Raw genomic sequence first — 19,504 nt, 5'->3', positions numbered from 1 at the left:
TTCCAAGAAGCTATGATTGCACAATTCCCTTTGCTTTTTACGTGGCCTTGTTGGGGTTTCTACAGTATACTTATCACTGTAACTAGATGGTCTACTTATTAAAGAGATGGTTGAGTTAAGAACACACTTACAGTCAGTGTGATATTCACATCAATGTATTCTAGTAGTGTTAGCCTTACTACGATCAGACACTATCCAGTTCATAAACTTCATTGACATCTTTAATTATTGTATGTTAGTTAGCTTCTTCAGAACTAATTAGTACCCCAACAAGTGTTATTATGTTAATGTTGTACCACAGAACAACGATCTGTTATGTGCCCTGTGTATGGAGCAGGCAGCTCACTGTTTTCTCAAACACAAGATGAAACGTAAGTATTCCTTCCATATGATACTAGCAGGACATCGCTACTCTAAGGCTGGACAGGTTAGTGAACATGTATGAGCAACACCAAATGTGTTTCACCAGCAAATATGTCAACAACTATTGTATTCCTAACACCTGTATCTAACAGCTGTGTATTTGCAATGTGATATGTATATCGTGACTAGCATCATTAACTCTTGATTGTGACATTTTCAAAAATTTAAGTCCAATAATTTTTCCTTATAGTTATTACCCTGTATATACTGTCTAGGAAGTAATACATTTAGACTAAAATTGTTCAAACTAATCCTTCAGATTTTGTGGCTGATCAATCAATATGTCACTACTCAGAGCATGCTTGTTGATATTGTAATACAGCTAGATCACTGATATGTATCACGTGTCACAGTAAGTTGTATAATAATGTTCTGGTATTATTTTGTTACAGAGGATGCATAGTGCCCGGTCGTACGTACAAGCATTACAAGTAATCAAAGACAAGTCATGGACACTGGCTGAGGTAAGAAAGGATATTCCTCTTTCTCCTGTTGTGTAATCATTTCATCGTCTATTTCATTCAGGATTATATCCACTTCAGCTTAGCCCGACACTCGTTCAACTTGCGGAGATTGGTCGAGGCTAAACAAGCTTTTGAGAAGTTGTTTACACACAGGAGTGCACAGTTATCGTCTCAACAAGAGGCTAATATTAAGGAGTACATATTTGTACACAAAGTTGGTATTTGTTATTGTAATAGAGTTATTATAATAGTGTGACTGCTACACACAGCAATTACTGGATCAGTTAGGAGTTAGTAATACGACAGTTCGGCTGAAAGGGGACACCACTGCCTTCACGTCTTCTGCCAATACGTCACACCTACCTGAGTTACCGTTACCCATCATTGATGTGACAAGAACTCGTGTCATATTCGGCGTGGACAGGTGGTCACCATTACAGACACAAGACGGCAAGCAAAACTTGGAAGTGATTGGCGGTAGACTGTCAGCGTCACCAAGTCCTGCTGGCTCCAAGTCAAATAGTAGAAACAGTTCACCACTTCTCCCTAAAAAGAATATTGACACTTCTACCACTAGACTGTATTCTACTGGAGCATGTGAGGTTGGGAGACCGAGGCAGAAGTGGGATGAACTGGAGAGCATAGCTGCTGCTGCTGCGGCTGCAAAAAAACAGAAGAAACAGTCTCACAAGCAAATTCTATACCTCGATCACACAACTGATAATACTCAAATTGCATGTGCAGTTAAAAATGGTGAGAAAGACATGACCACTAACTGCTATGATAATTGCTGCATTCATTTCTTGTGTAAAGAAGCCAAACATTTTAGCATTGTTAACAGTTGTTTGTCTCATTCATTTGGCCATTACCTGACCCTTTGCTATTGTCACTAATAAATTATCACCCACTTGTTATCATATTTAGACAGGTGTATGTGTATTGTGTTGCTGTGGGTGGTATTACTAAGTAATACTAGTTCTCCTGCTGTATTGTACAAGCATTTCCATAAGGTATTAAGCAGTGTTAATATTCCACTGTACTTTTCTTTTTGTACTTATAGAGACTATTGGTGTGGAGGTGTTAATGAAGAACTTAATAGATGTTGACATCAACCTCTCTAAGGTCTCTCTTGTTTGGGAGATGGAACAAAAGTTGGGTCAACACCAGGTACGGGGATGGCTGTCTTGAACAGCCAGACTGCTTTATTATGCTTTGGGATGGGGCTACTTGTCAGTGATCTCCAGATTCTGTGGGCTCCGACCTAAAAAGATTATGCATAATATGTAATTATGAACTCTTGGTTAGGCCCCTTTCCCCACATACAAGAAAACAAAAGCAGTCTGGTTGCACAAGATGAGGAGTTAGAGTGACATAACACATTGTGAATATGCAGGACCCTGCTGTATCCTGTGAAGTGATTAAGGACTATCTCCTACCAGCGTCAGAGCAAAGGATGGTAAGCCCATAATATTAGTGTGTGTTTGTGATAACAAGATTCTTTATGAGCTGACCTTATGGTTTCCCAGGCCTTCTATGAGACTTCATCTCCATAATATAGTTCCAATGTCTAGCTTACTTGACTTCAATGCTTACTCCATTATGTTACTTTGATTCATCACATTCCATAGCTCTGTCTGCACATCACTCCATTGTGTGAGGGTGACTTGTGTGTATTGGCGGTCATCTGTAATATTGGTGTTGAGGGATCTCCCGATCTGCCCCCCACCTCCCCCCTGCAATCGCTGCTACACTCGGGACGTCAGTTCAGGTTATCCACCAGCTCCAAGGATAGTGTGCTACAGCGAAGTGATAGTAGTGACTTAGGTAAGAGAGTGATTTGCATATATTGTGGCTAGGGGATCTTTCCTTCATGAACCTAAAAGTGTCACTTGAAAGTTTGTAGCCTAGTGTGAGAGTAGCCGTAAACAGTTTTGTCCTGAATGTTTTCTACTATGGCCTGCAAATCTACCTGCAACACAAGAATATATTTTAGTGCAAACATAACCATATATGTACAAATTTTCAAGGTATGTAATTTTCATGGTTCGATAAATTTCAGGATTTTTGCAGTTTTATTTTTGAGGATCACTCGTTTTTCACTGAGGTTACCTTTGAAAGCATAGAGGTAACCCTGATAATCGTTAATTTTCGAGGATGTAAGTTTTGTGGAAAGCCAAGCAACCGTGAATCCATGAAAATTACGTTCCTCGAAAATTTGTACATATACGGTAGGTGTTTTATCTGAGCGTGTGTGTGTGCATGTGTGTGTGTGACTAACTCCATTATAAATCATCACTATTTCATCAGGGTCATATCTCAGTGAAGGTATTCAGGGCATGATCCCTCTAGCAATCCTTAGACGTACAGTACGTAAGGTAGTAAACAAACGATGCACCCTCGTCCAGGAGGAGGATAATCGGCTCAGCTGGCAAATAGTTCCTGCAATGCCTAAACTACTGGTAAGGACTATGAATATGCACAACAATGTGTATGCTTAAACTGCTACTGTAAGTGTTCCAAATTATGATGTCATTTCCCTTATGATATGGTTTTCACATTGTTTAACAGAGAGAATTTATAATTTTATCACAGAACTGTTGTCACCTGTATACTGTAGTATTGTTATGTTTTTATGTACATGTTCTAATTCATTTGTTTATAGATCACTCTGTGTTTTGTTTTAACTCCCCTATATTGACTTGCTGGTTTTTTGTGGTTATCCCTAATACTATTGCAAGAGTACTACATAATCCAGTGGTAGTTGTTGTCTTGAGAAGGCTAAGTTGTTGTATTACAATGGAACCTCTCTGTAACAGACACTTTGAGACCCTGATTTGTAGCTGTTTATTTGCTGTAATATATAAAAGTTTTCCTCTTTTCAGAGATAAATATAAGGAGTCAAACCTAAATCTTTGTCCTTATTATGGAGGTGTTTTCTATTGTGTCCTTAATTCAGAGTTTTTGGTTAGAAAGGTTCCACTATAACCATGAAGGGGTTAAAGAAGGGTGAAAGATGGTTGAATTTCTGAGATGTGGTATGGCAAACATAAGTGTGCGCACAAGACAGACAGAATCCCTCTAATTGTGTGTTAGTAACTATTAAATTGCCAATGAAATGCGTTTAATTAATTGTCCATCCTCCACAAATACAATCATTTCATTGTAGAGGTAGCTACACCACAGACACAATGAATGGATTGAATTGAGTAGGAGTTGTGTATTGAGTATGATACTATAGTCTAGTCAAAATAGGGTTTGACCCATCACTAATTGCAACAGAATTTTTTTCTTTATAAATTATCTCTAAGAAGTGTATAAATCATCATATTAAAAATGCACCTGAAAGCACCTTGGGGAAATACCAGAAATTTAATTGTAAATAAATTGAGATATGAACTTATGGACAGCTGAAAAACCAGGAGCTCCAGTTTCTATTGAATGTGAAAAAGGACTCAAGAGACAGGTAAATTATACTCTACTACAATAGTATTAGCCCCCCATCACCTCTTTCTTCTTCTTAGGTCTGTTTTCTATATAACAAATGCATGGCATTATATAGAATGTCTCACTTTTAACAAAAGTTAATTTGTGCATATTTTGTTCAGATTAATACTCTACTCTACATCAGTATACTAACCTCCACTCTCTCCTAATCTTTGGATGTGTCTGTATAGCCACAAATGGCATTATTTAGAATGCCTTATCTTTAGACCAAATGAATCTGTGCGCATTTTGTGAAAGTCCACTGGATGATGGTCAAGAAGTTGTCACTCTGGGATTAAAGGGATGCCAAGGAATTGAACAGGCTAGTAAACTACAGGGAAGTAACATCATTACTATACCAGGTCAAAGAGTGCACTCAAAATGCCGTCATAGACATTGCAACAAAAGGAGAATAGAACAGAACTTCAAAAGATCACGGGATGAGATTTCATCTAGGACTCCAGTATCACTTCGGTCAGGAGAGAAAATGTTCAATTTCAAGGAGAATTGTTTGTTTTGTGGACATATTAACACATTTGACGGTAAACATCATAGAGGCCACAAATTGATACCTGTTAGATCATTAGATTTTCAAGAGACCATTATACAGCAATGTAAGAACATGAATAACAAATGGTCAGAGACAGTGATGGCTAGGATTAGCAGTGTGCATGATCTACCAGCTGCTGATGCAGCATACCACCAAATATGCAGCAGTAACTTTCGAACTGGGAAAAGCATTCCACTTGTGTTTATGTCAGATGCAGATGAACAACCAGTCAGTAGGCGTGGCAGATTGAAGGACCCATTCCAGGAGGAGGCTTTTCTTCAAGGTATGGAAGATCTGCGGCAAAATGATGAAGAGCAAACTACTGTAACTGATTTGATAGAAAACATGAAAACATATCTAGGTGACTCTGGTAGTTTGCCTTATGGGTTTACATACATGAAAAGGAGGATAAAAGATCACTACGGCGATGAAATAATAATAACAGAGATTAACGGGAAACCTAATGTTGTTACCTTCACTAATACAGCATCTAAGATTCTCCATGATTTTCACCAGCAATCTGAAATGGGTGATAGCACAAGTGAAAAGATGAGAGTAATAGAAACAGCCGCTAAGTTAATCAAAAGTGATCTTAAACTGATTAATCAGTCCAAGGACTTTTACCCAACATCTGAAGAAATGAGTGCTGAAAATGCTATGGCTTTTGTACCTGAGTCACTTCGTACACTTCTGCAGACCTTATTTCCAGCAAAATCCAGCACAAAAGTTGCTTCACTGGGTCAGGCTATCATCCAAGCAACATGACCAAGAGCTGTTTTATGTCCTTTACAGCTTGGGCTTGGTGTACAACTTCATCATCATTTTTCGTCCAGATTTCTGATTGATTCTTTAAATGCTCATGGGTTTTGTTGTTCATATTCAGAAGTCCAACACTTTGAACGAAGTGCTTCAGTATGTCAAGGTACTGACATTCCGAATCTTGCACCAAACCAGGTTATTCAGTACGCTTCTGATAATGTTGACCACAACAAAATTACAATTGATGGTCGAAACACTTTCCATGGCATGGGAATGATTGCAACGATCACACCAGGTACCAAGAGAAGTTATCAAATACCTCGCATAGCAGTATCAACAGATGACATATGCGCAATTGGACATGTCAAAATACAATACTTTACCTCAGTTGCTGTGGGAGCCAGGTCGCTGTCATATCAACCTTTACCTGCACTTAATGTGGAGGATCCAACTTCAGCAATGGATGCTCTCTGGAAAGCTTCACTCCTACTTCGACCTAAGCGACCAGGATGGTCTGGTTTAATGCAAATGGTACAGAGAGGTGAACACCCAGGGCAATGTTCTGTGTTATATCTTCCAATGATTGATATGGATCCAAGTGATCTCAGCTGTGTTTATTCAACCTTATGCTACATTTCCTCCCATGCCAAGAAGCATAACGTTACACCCATTGTGACTTTTGATCAGCCACTTTGGTGGAAAGCTCTTCAAATACGGGAAAGTATGTCTGAAGACAGTGACCTTCATTCCATTGTATTATGTCTTAGAGGTTTCCATACGATTATGAGTTTCTTGGGTTGCATTGGCCACATAATGTCAGGATGTGGCCTTCAAGATGTTTTGGAGCAACTCTATGCCAGCAATGCGGTCACCCATATATTGTCAGGAAAGGCTGTTGAGAGAGCTATTCGAGGACATTTCTTAATTGATGCCACACTGAATGCTATGCTAATTTCCAAAGCTTTTGACATAAATCTGTCTGCAATTGACTGCTTGGAAGACTTCACACTAAACGATAGTAAATCACAGGAGAACGTTGAACAGCCACAACAGCATAGTGTATCACAGAGGAATGACTACCTGGAGGAACAGCCAGCTACAGGTGAAACAAGGATGCTTCTAAATAAGCTTGCTGAAATTTATGATGACATCACAGAAGGCCACCTTTCAACTACTGATCTGCAAACATTACCTGATATACCAAAATTCTGTGATATTTTGCTGGTTCATAAAAACTCCTTGATGACCTCCAAGAACTCAAAACTGTGGCTCCAATATATGGACATGTTGGACATACTTAGAAGGTTCTTAAAGGCAGAAAGAACAGGTAATTGGAAACTTCATTTGAAAACCTTACATGATATGCTACCCTATTTGGCTGCAAGTGGTCATAATCTGTATACCAAGTCAGTGTACCTGCAGGATATGACAAAGATTCATGAGATACACCCTGAAGTATATGCTCATTTTTTAGAAGGGTACCATGTTGTTCGTCGAAGTGATCGTTTCTGGGCTGGGCTGTCTCTCGATCTAGCCATTGATCAAATTCTAATGAGATCAGTAAAGACCACAGGTGGATTGACGAGAGGAAGAGGTATGTCAGAGATCCAGCGTCTGGTATGGCTGTTTTCACGACCTATCTGTTTGGAAATCAACAACTCTATGCAGAAATTCTCCTCAGTTTCATACAGCACAAGTGACCAACACAAAGAGGTAACACGAGCAAGAATACAAAGGGACCTGAAGGACATCAAGATTCTTTTATCATTTTTGGATGAAAGAAATCCTTTCAGTGATGATCTTGATTTACGTAACATTGCCACAGGTGTCACTGCCGAGAACACTATCAATGCTGAGGATGCTAAATCTATTGGAACTACAATAGTAAATGAAATGGTTGGCAAATGTGCAGCTGAGCATTCCTTCAAGAAAAAGAATCAGGTAGTAACAATGGCCTCAAATAATGCTATCAAAGTAAGTCAGGAACTAGTAAATATTGATCCTCAAGTATTGTTCCAGAGGCTTGTTACAGCAGGCATGAGCAATGAGCAATTACCAGAAATATTTCAGTATGAGCTATCCAGCTACCCCCCTGCATTATTTGACTCAAAAAATATAATGAAAGCTGCAAATAAGCCAGCATTAGCAGATGCCATATGGGCACTTATGCCGGAAGATGTGCAAAGCCTATCGGAAGATCACTATGTATATGTAATTGATGGTGGTTCATTACTCCATCGAATTCCATGGCAGATAGGTAGTACATACAACAACATTAGCCAGAAATACACTGACTATGTGATGCAACACTATGGACAGGCTTCTGTTGTGTTTGATGGATATGATAGTGTGCCATCGACTAAGGATAATGCTCACTTACAGAGAACCAGAGAGCAAATGACTGAGGTGCACTTCACAGGATCAACAATTATGAACGTAAAGAAAGATGCATTCCTTTCAAATACAAAGAACAAACAATCTTTCATACTTTTGTTAAGTAGAAGCCTACAGCAAATGGGTTGTCAAATAAGCCATGCAAAAGGTGATGCTGATATGCTTATTGTGCAAACAGCCATTCAAAGTGCATCACGATCTAGCACAGTGGTTGTTGGTGATGACACAGACCTGCTTATTTTACTTTGCTTCCACACACCTATGAACTCCTCCCATGAAATTTATCTCAGGCCTGAAGCCAAAGTAAGGACACTCAAGTTGCCTCGATGCTGGAATGTAAAACTCACCAAAAGGATTTTAGGTGAACGTGTCTGTGAGAACATACTTTTTGGCCATGCCTTATTAGGATGTGATACAACATCAAGAGTGTTTGGCATTGGCAAAGGTGTTGCTCTGAAGCAGCTCAGAAACAGCGAGTATTTTAATGTCCAAGCAGAAGTGTTTAACAGGAGATCTGTTTCAGCTGAGGAGATAGCTGTTGCTGGGGAAAGGGCATTGGTGAGTCTTTACAGTGGAAGTAAGAAAGGTGACAAATTGGACAAATTGAGACTTCAGAAATTTTGTCAAAAAGTAGGTTCAAGCACTTCCTATATACAGCCTCAGACATTACCCCCAACATCGGCAGCAACACGATACTTCAGTTTTAGAATTTACCACCAAGTGCAGGCATGGAGAGGAGTTGATTTGCCACCAACTGAGTGGGGTTGGAAAGTGATTGGATCAAGCTTAATTCCAATAATGACAGACAAAGATGTAGCCCCAAAAGCTTTACTAGAAATGATAAGATGCTCGTGTAAGACAGGCTGCTCAACAATGAGGTGCTCATGTAGAAAAGCAGGTCTTGATTGTTCGCTTGCATGTGGAGAATGCAGAGGTGTGTGTGCAAACTCAACAGCATCATGTGATGAAACAGTTGATGATCTAACCTTTGATTAATAAGCTTTTATGGACGTATAAATTCATTTTGTACTGCATAATTTATGTGACAGCTTGTTATAATAGCAAAATTAATGTCCACATTTTAGCTACTTGTAACTCTGTACTTAATTCAGCAATCAACTCAAATTTATAGCAGCATTTAGTGATATGTAGTATCAGTTACAGCACCAAATTGCAAGTTAATATCTCATTCAATAGTCACACTATGAGTAGTCAAAAGCATACAAAGTGAAATACTATTAGCCTGATATTGCGTAACACCTACATACTTGTTGATCAAATTAGACATATTTCCCCAAGGTGCATTTGGGTGCATTTTTAATATGTTGACTTTGACACTTATTATAAGTGAATTGTGAAGGAAAAAAATCTGTTGCAATTAGTGATGGGTTGGGCCTAGAAATTCTGTAGATTGACTAGACTACTAGGGTTGATAGCTATATTGTGTGTAAGTGATAATACTCCACCAGAAAATGTGTAGGGTTTCCCATGGTTTTTATGGAATGTGGTTATCAGTAGATCTTATCCTTACCCAGAATTTAGCGGGAAGCAGTAAAACCCGGAATACGGAACAGCGGAATAACGGAATAAGCGAAAATTACATTCTTAATATTTTACTACTATATATACAGTCTATAGCATTTATACAATACTCACCTCGTAGCAATTCCACTAAGGCGATCCTCAGGGCGATCTTTAAATAGAACTAGCACAAAACTAACCACTCTAGAATAATCTAACTAAGCTAAAATACTTTCTAATACACTTTACTACAAAACCGCTACAACACTATAAGTTCTTTCTGCTACAGCTACTTATACCAGCCATCACACACGAGTAACTGCCCGAATTTATTAGTGACAACATTCCATCCTAAGAAGTCTTCTCTGAAATAATCTACTTTGGTTAACCTGTTAGTTATCCATCGCCAAACAAGCTTAATGTAAATTCAAAAGGTTAAGTGCTGTATTTAGCTGACATCACTTTGTGCAGCTTGATTCTAATAAATTCGGGCAGTTACTCGTGTGTGATGGCTGGTATAAGTAGCTGTAGCAGAAAGAACTTATAGTGTTGTAGCAATTTTGTAGTAAAGTGTATTAGAAAGTATTTTAGCTTAGTTAGATTATTCTAGAGTGGTTAGTTTTGTGCTAGTTCTATTTAAAGATCGCCCTGAGGATCGCCTTAGTGATTCTCTGTGGAATTGCTACGAGGTGAGTATTGTATAAATGCTATAGACTGTATATATAGTAGTAAAATATTAAGAATGTAATTTTCGCTTATTCCGCTGTTCCGTTATTCCGTATTCCGGGTTTTATTGCTTCCCGAATTTAGCTCATTACAAAACATAACAAGGGTGAGTGTGACATAACATAGCAACACTTCCCGTAGTGTACCATCTCTAACACTATGGTATTGCTGTGTGATCATTACTGTAGGTGGGCATATGTGGCTTCCCTCACTCTCTGCTGGCAGGAGAGATTTGTCGGGTGTCACTAGAATTGGAGAACTTTGGGCAAGAACCACTACACCGTCTACGACTGGCCTCGTCCCACCATCACCTCATGATAGTAGAACAGGTTGGTACCCCTGATTTGTGTGCTGTCCCTAACAAAGTATCATCTGAATAGTTGAGCTGTAATGTTTGTGTTAACGACCATTGTTCATTACTGCTGTAACAACAATCCTTTAAGAGACCATGTCTTCAAGTAATGAAAAGAGGAGTAAAATAAAAATAAAAACAACTACTTAATTATACAATTCTCTCCTGTTATAATGTTGTTGCATTCCTTGAGTTGGACATTAAATGTGACCATCTCAGCAATGACCTGCCAACAGAGCTGGGATTTGAAAATGTTCACCGTGAATTAGCAAATCAACCCTGTGTTGTATTTGATGTATGTATGGTGCAAAATGGTTGCTAAGCAGCCATGTATCTATGGTAACTAGTTGCTAGTGGACAGTTGTTCCTAGTTATTTACAAAGGAAGTTACTAGTTCTATTACTTAGAAAAGTAATAGTTTTTTTCTTTGTAGCATGCATAATATCACCAATTTTTTTCTCAATGTATTGCTTGTGCAAATCAAATTATTGTGACAGTACACATTTGGTAAACTTAATTTGAAATGTAGCGATTTTGTGACATTTCTTTTTGCCTGTCTTCTTAACATTGGACTTTGTCCATCACATTTCTGAGATGTTTAGTTGCCAGTTAATGTTACCTGAATCATTACTGGTGGGCTGACCATTGAGTTAATCATTACTAGTGTTACAATGTAATTGTTCTGTACAATTGAGGACATGTTATAGCCTTGATGGTGTTATATCAGCTACCATGTGGCTAGCTTTGTCTTTGACCAGTACTGTTCATTGAGTGCCAACTTGACAGTAGACCATGTGTACAAGTGTGTTTTGTGACGCAACCTTGTAGCACATACAAGGCTTCATCAAGCCAATCAGGTACAATGAAAGCCATTTGGATCTTGGTATGATTGACTTGCTTCACTGACTTTTTTACCATGGTCATGATACTGCAACCCTGCAATATGTTGACAAAAAGTTGTGTAACTTGACAGAATGACAGAAGTAAATCAATTAAATGGCTTCTTGGGACATGATATATCCAATGTGGTTTGATTGCCTTGTCTCAGAGATTACGACATATGGTTAATCCGATTGTGATTGTTTGGCCCATTTATACCTGCTATTATCTACACATGGGATTGGTATGCTGGGATGACAATATATATGTTGTATCAATTACTCACCATATGTTATTCATTCATATTAAAGGTGGTCAATGCTGCACCTAATACATGCCCTTATTAGGACATGACATTAATGGTATAACTGAACTGTTAATAGTGGTTACCTGTTTATACAGAAGGATGTGGAGTATGAATGCTGTATCCATTGTTATGAAGTTGTGTATAGTGAGTTTTGAACAGCATAGGGAAGGTTCCTTTGGAAGTGTTATTCTGTAACATGGGGCTGCAGTCGTAAACCCCCCAAGCCTTAATTGTGCTAGCAATTGCATATTAAAAGCACCCTCTAATGCCATGCTTTTTATCAACCTCTTAACTGTATCACAGGAACAAGGAGTTGCATTATATTAACAGATCATGTACCTTCAGTACTCAGGGATGAGTAACAAATATTCACTTAAATGTAACACTGTTGACCACTATGGTCTCTATTGGTGTTATTGTCATCGCAAGCAGAACAGTCAGCATATATTTGGAAAAAGCTGTTCTTTACCTGCGAGGTAAAGTTTGCAGTTCTATAATTGAAAACATACACGCATTCATGATGCTGTTCAGTTCAATTTGTAGGCATGGATTTGCCACAGTAACTTGCCACAGTAACTAGCCATTTGACTGCATACACTAGACATTTCTCATATCAATATGTGCAGAATTGCATGACAAGTACCTGTATCCTATGATTTGATGCACTGACTGATGCTAATCTTTAATTGTCACTAACAATATTGTTACTACCTAAGTTTTTATTAAAGTTGTGATGTAACGAGGTTGCCTGAGGTAAAACATTAGATTAGTTATCATATTTCAGTCTACTTGGCAACTACATGTGTTATGTGTTAATTGTCTACTCCAAACTGTGAATGAATGGCTTCACTTATTGTTCATCAAATTTCATGAGTTCTTTACGTTTTGCACATTCACATACTGTGATACACTGTAACCATGATTCCACCAATGAAATGAAGCAGATTAAAGACATCATTATTTATTCCAATAGGTGAGGTGACCAGAGACTAGCATATACATTATAGTTACAGCATCGCCGCGCGTGTGTACGGAAAATACAGCATGAGGGGGCATGTAGAGAGGCTAATACAGCACGAGGTGAAGCCAAGTGTTGAATTTACCTCGAGACACCCCCGAGTGCTGTATTTTTCGTACACACAAAGCATAGGCGGTGCTTTAAGTGTTATATTGTACTTCCTGGTCATCTGGCTTGGAGTGATTTTCTCTAGTACTCAAACCACTACAATTTTTGGTGATCAGGATATTAGTTAAGTGTTTGTATAATCTACTTCTAGTCGTAGAACAAACTAATAGGATTAGTTTGGCTAGTTTTAGCAATTTACAATGTCACACAAGTGATCAATCGTGCTGTCTTAGTGGAGTCATGTTTAAATAGCTTTGTGATCAGACGATCAGTAAGTGTTTATATATCTATTTCTAGCCGTAAAACAAACGGGTAGGATTAGTTTGGCTTGTTTTAATGATTTACTGGGTTGTTTTCGTAACATTCCTTAAATAAATTCTACGCGTAACTACTGTATTTGATGTGCTGTATTTGCCCAATTAACACTCATACAGTACAGTTACGCAGCTAATTAGTACTGTATGACTTTGATCCTCCCACGCAAAGTACAATATTGTACGCTTCAGAGCTACTACTTATTGTTGTATACTTCAAAGAGTCATTCAGACTTGCCAGACACCTCCCGTCTATATTTAGATATTCTTTTCTAGGCTAGAGTAGTTCTGAAATCCTGTATACTTCAGAACTACTATCTTTGTAAACAAAGGTATCAGTTATGATAATTACCATATTTGGCACTCTAAAAGCTTAGTACATTGTGATATCACTAAATTCCAAGTTAGTGAAATCTGTTCAGTTTATTAGGTGTATCTCAGTATTTGAACAATTTTAGGATGTACACTACAGCTTTGCTGTCTGTATCATATGTGACCATTTCAGCGAAAACCCGTCTAGTTTGCACAACCTCCGAATTTTTTCTGCGTTGTCCAAGGAATGGTTCACCAAAGTTTCAGCCTTCTGTGGTAAGTAGTTTTGGAATTACAGCGCTAGAAGGTAGGAAGAACAAGGAAATCGATTTGTACAGTGACTATACTAAAAATAAACTACAGGCACTTGCATTCACAGCCATAACTTCCGTTTAGATTTGTCTACAAAGTTGAAATTTGGCTTACAATGTTCGCCATGGATTGGCAGATCATCCAAGGTATAGTTTTAGCCTTGCAGTCACTTGCACATAGGCGTATGAAGGCGGTTTTGTTGAAGAAATGGCGAATATTTTGTTTACATCTACCGCATTGTAAACAAACACATGTAACACACAAACCATTGGGACTACAAAAATGAAACAAAGATTTTCGAACTCCCCATGAGTAGGCGAATAAGATAGTGTATAGTGTTAATCAATTTGAATCTTCCTTCTTTGTCCAATAGAAACTTGCATATTTTTTCTTGTAGCATGCATAATTTTACGAATTATTTTTAATTTCGATTTTTCAATACGCATGCTTGTGCGAACTAGATGGGTTTTTGCTGAGACAGTCACATATGTCATGTCTGTTGTTTACAAACTGTTGCATTCTTCTTGTGTGAGCCCATTACAGAATCAATGACAGTTTATTGGTCATATGTATTGCTTCCTTCTGCCAGGATGTTCCTGTATACACTACCATAAGTGGGGTAGGGGTAATGTATGCTTTTGATGTGTGACAGTTCCTTCAAACAGCCTTAATTGTATATTGAAATGTGGATTGTGTAGTTTACTTCTTATCTAAAGATCCCTTTTGTCTTCCTATCAGACCTTGTGGTTCCTATAACATTAGCTACATGCCAAATGTATTGTCTTGTTCCTGCAGGGATCAGAGACGACAAAGAGCACGATATACTCCACATCAGTTGCCGAACAAGCCATAACCGGTAACACACCTGCTACCATCAAGAGGCAGGAAGTGACGGAGTGGAAAAATATACCATTACCTGATGACAAGTTGTTACCAGGACAAAAACTTCAACTCTCAATGTTACTACAAGCTCCTAGTAACAGTGGCCAACATAACTTTGACATGTTGTATTATTACGAGCCACTACAAGTCACCTCCAAACTAGAGTGAGTTGTCAGCAGCAGATACCATCTTGTATGTGCATATTCACAACACTGTGTTTATTGTGATACTTTGGTACTTTGCTTATAAATGTTTTACTTTTTGGAACTCTTCACAGTTCAAAGAGCCATTTTAGTACCTGTGTGTGTAGATTGTTGGGAACATATTATTTTACTTGTAGTAGCTCTGGTCAGCAGTATCACTTCCATTCCCAACCTGTACTGTTGGGTTTTCAACATGCTTGTTTGGAATTTGTTTTTATTGCCTTAGCTAGTCCCTACTGTACTGTAGACTGTTGGCTACTGCATAGTTGGCAGAAACAGTGATGGGTTTGTGATCTAACTTTACAGGATGCCTCCATGTTAATTGTTAATCAATTGATAATATTACCTATTGAGTAGCTGGTTAGCTAACAGACTTGAGACTTTATTTTCTTAGCATATTGGCTGATCTGATGTTGTTGTTTGTGTTGACACCACACTAAAGCTGCCTAATCAGTTTGTTTATGGGACTTGTTTTGTGTGTACTGAATGTCATGGTAATATAGGTTATTCCCCTTGCTGTCCTCCATATAGTCACAGAGTGGTGGAGCAGAGTTGTAGGTTGACAGTACATGACTCACTACATGTGACAATGACACAGTCAGCCAGTCACCAACCTTGTCACAGCAATGAAGACAACTTCAGTTTGGATAGTTTTGTGGTTTCACTAGAAATGGAGAACAAGTGTCAGGTACTTCCTTGGAGGAATTTGTGATTGGCCTGCATTTTGTAAACACAATATAACGTCACAAGTTCATAATATTAAGACCTCTTGCTTATAAGGTTACGCATACAGCCTGAATATTTCGAGAGACAATTTTTTGAGGTTGAGCAGTGTTACCTAATTTAAATTTTTTGCAGATTTGCAAGTGTATTAGATTACGTAGAGGTCAAGTAAAATTTTTTCACTGAACCCCCGGCCCAAGCCTCGAAATCAGCAATAATAAATTAATAAATTCTTCCTTAAAATATATAAGCTATATGGTAGTTAATCACAGAAAGAAGTTTATTTTTTGAAACATTTCAAATACTACAGTTTATCACTACACAGATTTCAAATGATAATGTTACAGTTCGTGAGATAAGAATTCTTCAAGTGACATGTGCCAGTCACCAGTGGATGATCCAACGTTGTGATAAACATCAAGGTGATAATAAATAAAGTGTTCAGTGATAATTACTGTTCATTAATGGTTAACAATGTGATCGGGTTGATCAACTCTTATCCATATAAGATGATATTGGTAATGCTATTGGTACCTCTTAGCTGATAATAATAAAAATTTATTTACCAACTTTGGATTGGTATTTATCAGGAGTAACAGTAGGGGTAATGATTGTTATTTATTATTTCTACAACTGACTGGTTTTTGTGAAGTTATATGCCCTTATATGGTGTGGCCGTGTATCCATGTGTGACAAACTGTGTGGTGGTACTGTAATAGATTGTGCTTACCACACATTTGAAGATTATGCTTACTTCTCTTGATAGTTATTGTGTTGCTTTAATTTTGTACAAACTACTTTTAGTCTTTGTGTGTTCCCAAAATGTTGAGATATCAACTTTAGTATGAAACCAGGAAGTGTTGTAATGGTGTCCACACAGCTATGTAAGAGGGTAATTCCCTTTTCACAGTTTAGTGTTATTTCCTTAGTGATAATCATTCATCAACCACAGCATGTGTTGTTTATCACCTGTACAGGGATTATCAGCTTGCTGCCTGGTATGGCTGCACTGCTACACTTGAAGGTGATGAGGGTCTCTGATGATGATCCCACCAGAAGTGATGAGAATAATATAGTGTTCTCTGATGTGCCTCTAGGTCAAACCAAGGTGTGATGGTGTTAGTAGAGTAGTACATGTCCTATTGTGTATTGTATGTTCTACATGGTTGACTGTACAACGCCTACCACTTTTAGTATAAAACAATATCATTGTACCATCACCTGTAATTTGTTCCTTAGGTGCTTACTGGAAAGCCTCCAGTGTGTGATTTGTTCTTTGCCTCAACATCATGCAATCAATTATGTCACAAGAAATCATCAAATATGCAGACACAAGACAATAGTTGGCCAGTAGTGGACAGTAACAAAATGGCTAACACCTCTCACTTAGCCCTGATCATATTCTGGCAGGTAAAACAGTTTACTGTAGTAAGGAAGTATGATGTCTACCCTGTATTTCAGGCATTGCTGCCAACAACTCAAGGTTCAAAGTACAGCTATGGACAACAACATTTATCAATACCAGTAGCTGCTAGTACTAGTGAACAGGTAAATATAGTCCACATGTACTACACATCAACTACAGCTCTTATACTATACAGAGACCATTAACAGCAACTAATACCTCACTGGAAGGACCAGATTGTGTCAAACTATCACTGCAGCATTCCAGTCATTATCCTCATGACTTCACTGCTAACAGGTATAACAGGTATATAATGTACTATATTACCATCACTCTGTATACGGAAAGTACAGCATGAAGGGGCGTGTCAAGAGGTCAATACAGTACAAGGCGAAGCCAAGTGCTATATTGGCCTCTTGACACCCCCAATGTATTTTTCGTACGCATATCAAGTGTTATATTGTACTTCCTGGTCTTCTTGCATCTTGTGTGCCCTTTCTGTGAATTACTGAATACTGATGTCATAGATTTAGAAACTTAGCAGTATGTTTTGTTTTCTTTATTTTATTTGTTTCCGTATTTCAGCGACTGGTTTTAGATGTCTGTCCATTATAGATCAGGCTTACAAGACCACATGATGTACACTGAGAAGTATTAACACCTGCATCTCTGTCTACAGTATTGCAATATGGTCTGATAAATTAGTGTGGCTCCACATATATGCTTACAAACAGTATCATGCATTCCCGATATTAAAGTGTGCGTGGCTCACAAAAGAAACTGGCATACTGCAAGACTATAGAGTTAGACGTGAATTAGCAGGAGGTCATAAGCACTGCAATTCAGTGCTTATAAGCTCCTGGCTTTAGTGAGCAGTGTGATGCTTGAAGTAACCAGTAGCCATGTGATCAAGAACAAATCGAGCAATCATAATTTTTATGTGAAATTTAAAACAAAAAATCCTGACAAAGTGTTTACCCGAGAAATATACAGTCTGCAAAAAAAAAAAAAAAAAAAATCATATCGCGTCTCCAAGGGATGACATATTAATACATTTAAAGACTTCGAGTTTATAACTAATGTTGTTGACAAGAGTATCCTGGTTGTTAGGTTATCATGTTGTTACCATCTGCATTAATTTTTTATCTTCCTGTGTACATTGAAATAAAGTTTTAACCCTTAAACCCGCATAACATCGTTATGTCAAGAAGGAAGACGGATGGATAGTTCTTTAACTCTTTCAAAGCGAAGCGAGTATCTCTGGGTTGGAAAGACCCAACGAAGTATGAGACCATTCAAACCAAAATTTAACGGTGAGTACGATGGTGTGTGTTGTTTTTAGATAGCTTTAACAGTTTTTGTGTTATAGACTTTAGTTTTACAAGGCATGCATGCGATCCAGTTTACTGGATTATGCGTTTTCAGTGCTTGCATTTTATAAAACAGCTGCGGATTTAAGGGTTAATCGTTCTCTTGAGGAATTTTTGTGTATCTGTATAAAATCTTCTGCTGGTCTGAAATTCATGGATTATGTTACACAAGTCTGTTATAGTATGTTGGTATGCTGTTATAGAATCTGCACAATTACCATTCAAGTACTCCTACACAATTGTAGTCATTGTATGATGGATGTATTACTAGACTTCACTGCTCAAGATACCACTAAAAGGTAAGAACTGATTTTCCCTGATATGGTAGCTGGTAGTTATTCGTATTCATTTGCAATGTAATTTGTTACCTAACAAAACTGTATACAATTTCTTGTGTGTCTAGTTCCACCAGCAGCAAAGTCAACTCCTTCCAACAGTTATCACAAGGATTTTGTTGGGCTGGACTCTGTCGTAAACATCTTAGAATTGATAAACACTCAACAACATCAGTGAACATTCAGGCATGCTTCACGCAACCTGGTGTTTACAACCTGGGAAACTTTACATTCTCAGCAAGTCCTGACTGCAGAACTGTTCCTTACCAGCTGCAGAGATGGCTCAATAACAGTTTAATTACTGTTGGATAGTGGCCAATTTTGTCATTGTGATATTGATGATATATTAAATTATTCAGATGTTTTAATAATTAGTTTCTTAATTGGTACATAAATAAATCGTATAACCTTACTACAGTACAAAATGAAGATAAACAATATTTACATGGCGATTGCGATACAGCTAAGTTATTGTTAAAAAGATTTAATAATGAAGTGTTCAGTCGACTAGTTGTAGAGTGATCTGACATGAGGTGATGGAGCTGGTTGAGCTAGATTGTTTAGAGTCTGTTAGGGATCTCTTGTGTTCCATTTCAGCTATGCTTTGATCTCGAGCATCAATGATCTGTTGATCTAATGTAACTAGTTGTCTTCCCAGAACTGT

General features: G+C 38.0%; 1 protein-coding gene across 1 annotated transcript in view; it reads left to right on the top strand.

Annotated features, from left to right (window-relative positions):
• The window catches only part of LOC136262955 (trafficking protein particle complex subunit 8-like), a 28,526-nt gene extending 9,274 nt beyond the window's left edge, over positions 1 to 19,252 (top strand). Inside the window, exons 11-28 of the mRNA XM_066057375.1 lie at positions 302 to 427; positions 816 to 887; positions 949 to 1,101; positions 1,157 to 1,640; positions 1,948 to 2,054; positions 2,281 to 2,343; positions 2,516 to 2,711; positions 3,195 to 3,346; positions 10,509 to 10,649; positions 14,718 to 14,968; positions 15,539 to 15,695; positions 16,056 to 16,152; positions 16,708 to 16,838; positions 16,970 to 17,140; positions 17,192 to 17,278; positions 17,332 to 17,432; positions 18,709 to 18,804; positions 18,909 to 19,252. Of these exons, the coding sequence (XP_065913447.1) occupies positions 302 to 427; positions 816 to 887; positions 949 to 1,101; positions 1,157 to 1,640; positions 1,948 to 2,054; positions 2,281 to 2,343; positions 2,516 to 2,711; positions 3,195 to 3,346; positions 10,509 to 10,649; positions 14,718 to 14,968; positions 15,539 to 15,695; positions 16,056 to 16,152; positions 16,708 to 16,838; positions 16,970 to 17,140; positions 17,192 to 17,278; positions 17,332 to 17,432; positions 18,709 to 18,804; positions 18,909 to 19,152 (2,829 nt within the window). The 3' untranslated portion in view covers positions 19,153 to 19,252. The remainder of the gene's footprint in view (positions 1 to 301; positions 428 to 815; positions 888 to 948; positions 1,102 to 1,156; positions 1,641 to 1,947; positions 2,055 to 2,280; positions 2,344 to 2,515; positions 2,712 to 3,194; positions 3,347 to 10,508; positions 10,650 to 14,717; positions 14,969 to 15,538; positions 15,696 to 16,055; positions 16,153 to 16,707; positions 16,839 to 16,969; positions 17,141 to 17,191; positions 17,279 to 17,331; positions 17,433 to 18,708; positions 18,805 to 18,908) is intronic.
• The last annotated feature ends 252 nt before the right edge of the window (positions 19,253 to 19,504 follow it).

This window comes from Dysidea avara, chromosome 8 (assembly GCF_963678975.1).
Source record: "Dysidea avara chromosome 8, odDysAvar1.4, whole genome shotgun sequence".
Classification (NCBI taxonomy): domain Eukaryota; kingdom Metazoa; phylum Porifera; class Demospongiae; order Dictyoceratida; family Dysideidae; genus Dysidea; species Dysidea avara.
Note: the sequence above shows the minus strand (reverse complement) of the source record. Positions and strands in the feature narration are given on the sequence as shown.